Source organism: Octopus bimaculoides, chromosome 30 (genome assembly GCF_046866305.1).
Source record: "Octopus bimaculoides isolate indiv1 chromosome 30, ASM4686630v1, whole genome shotgun sequence".
Classification (NCBI taxonomy): Eukaryota; Metazoa; Mollusca; class Cephalopoda; order Octopoda; family Octopodidae; genus Octopus; species Octopus bimaculoides.
This window is the reverse complement of record NC_142957.1, coordinates 10,461,664-10,464,163: the sequence shown is the minus strand read 5'-3', so window position 1 is coordinate 10,464,163 and position 2,500 is coordinate 10,461,664. Positions and strand designations below refer to the sequence as shown.

Below are 2,500 nucleotides of genomic sequence, written 5' to 3'. Positions count from 1 at the left end.
CCTTGCTTGCCCTCGACAAGATCTTGGAGGCTTCAATAAAATTGAAAAACGAACCGTGTAAAGAAACAGGAAATTGTTATGAAACCAATAACACTTTGAAGAATTTAAAGAACAAGGAAGGTCACATTAGATAATGTAGTCCTAGATACACTATGTCAGAATAAAAGACAGGATGGTCACAGCTGGAACATCTTTGATCATAGGTCTGTCTGGATCAGGACTGACCAGGGGCTAAACAACAATAAGGAAGGACGCATTAGATAATGTAGTCCTAGATATACTATGTCTGAATAAAAGACAGGATGGTCACAGCTGGAACATCTCTGATCGTAGGTTAGTCTGGATCAGGACTGACCAGGGGCTAAACAAGAGCAACAAGGAAGGACACATTAAATAATGTAGTCCTAGATACACTATGGCTAAATATAAAAAACAGGATGATCACAGCTGGAACACTGGAACATCTTTGATCATAGGTCTGTCTGGATCAGAACTGACCAGGGGCTAAACAACAAGAAGAAAGACACATTTGATAATGTAGTCCTCGATACACTATGTCCGAATACAAAAAGAGGACGGTCACAGCTGGAACATGAACATCTTTGAATCATAGGGCTGCTGGATCAAGATTGACCTGGGGCTAAACAACAGCAACAAGGAAGGACACATTAGATAATGTAGTCCAAGATACACTATGTCTGAGTAAAAGACAGGATGGTCATAGCTGGAACATCTTTGATTATAGGTCAGCTGGATCAGGACTGACCTAGGGCTAAGTAACAAGGAAGGACACATAAGATAATGTAGTCCTAGATACACTATGGCTAAATAAAAGACAGGATGGTCATAACTGGAACATCTTTGATCCTAGAGCATACCATTGTGCTTCGAAGAATCAAAAGAAAATGAATGCAAAGACTAGAACAATCTCAAGAATATCAAAATGGAACCTGAGGAAGAAGGGAACCCAGGGGGGACATAGGATGAAGTACTGAAGAGCGACCTCGGGGCACTGAACCTGTCAGATGAGATGACAAAGGACCAAGATTCCTGGCCCCTTGCTGTACTCAAGAAAACCTGTACTCTGCAGAGAAGCGTTGAGTCTGGTTCCTCTGGTGTGGTGGAGAAAAACACACATGGCAGTGCCACATAAAAGTGCCTGTGTGACGCCACATAAACGAGCTGGCAGAATCGTTAGCACGCAGGGCGAAATGCTTAGCGGTATTTCGTCTGTTGTTACGTTCTGAGTTCAAATTCCGCCGAGGTCGACTTTGCCTTTCATTCTTTCGGGGTCGGTAAATTAAGTACCAGTTACGCACTGGGGGTCGATGAAATCGATTTAATTCCTTTGTCTGTCCTTGTTTGTCCCCTCTGTGTTTAGCTCCTTGTGGGCAATAAAGAAATAAGAAACGTGTCCATTTGGCACGACATAGAAGCATTTGTATGGCGTCATGTAAAAGTGCAGGTGCGACACCATGTAAAAGTGCCCATGCAGCACCATGTAGACGTGCCCATGGAGAGACATATGAAACTACTCATGTTGCGCCATGTACAAGCACCCGTATGACGCTGTGTAAAAGCACCCATGCGACACCATGTTAAAGCGATCATCTGGTGCCACGTAAAAGCGTCTGTGCAGTGCCATGTAAAAGAGCACCCATATGGTGCCATGTGGAAGTGCCTGTGCAGTGACACGTGAAAGCACCCATGTGACACCATATAAAAGCACCCGGCACACTTTGTGAAGTGGCTCGCGTTAGGAAGGGACCCAGCTGTAGAAACGATACCAAATCAGACTGGAGTCAGGTGCAAGTCCCTGGCTTGATAGCTCTGGTGAAACCGTCCAACCCATGCCAGCATGGACAACAGACGTTAAATGATGATGGTGATGATGATGATGATGAATGTCAACAACAATAACGAGAAGAATTTTGCCGGTGTCAACACTTACCTGCCATTGTCAGTAAGGTGCTAGTTGTCGATTTTGGTTTCCCGTAGTTACAGTTTGAATACATGGTATTCAAAGCAGGGGGCGACAGTTGTTTAGGGGGTTTGAAATCAGGTGAGTCGGGCATATTTGCAGAGGATTCAAGGTAAGATTACATCCAACAGGTGAGACAGGTAAAGACAGGTGTAAAAAAAAAATGTTTGGAAATCTGAAAAAAAAAGAGGAAAAGGGAAAAGGTAAATAAAATAATTAAATAAATTCTTTACAATTTTAATTAAAAAAAAAAAAACAAAACCATTCAAGTAAATCTTTTATGTTTTTGTCTTATACTCGCTTCAGTCACTGGCCATGCTGGGGCACCATCTTTAAGAATTTTTTTCTTAATCAAATTAATCAACCCCGGTGTTTATTTTCTTCTTAAACATGATACTAATTCCATCAGTATCTTTTGTCAAACTGCTAAGTTACAGGACCATAAACAACCAACACCAGTTGTCAAGTAGTGTTGGGGGACAAATACACACACACACACACACACGCAACAAGCTTCTT

The 2,500-nt window shown here is 42.3% G+C and overlaps 1 protein-coding gene across 1 annotated transcript in view; it reads right to left on the bottom strand.

The window, feature by feature from the left end:
- The window catches only part of LOC106880077 (protein CBFA2T1), a 144,501-nt gene that overhangs the window by 111,389 nt on the left and 30,612 nt on the right, over nt 1-2,500 (bottom strand). The window contains exon 2 of the mRNA XM_089346360.1: nt 1,952-2,156. Within this exon, the coding sequence (XP_089202486.1) occupies nt 1,952-2,075 (124 nt within the window). The 5' untranslated portion in view covers nt 2,076-2,156. The remainder of the gene's footprint in view (nt 1-1,951; nt 2,157-2,500) is intronic.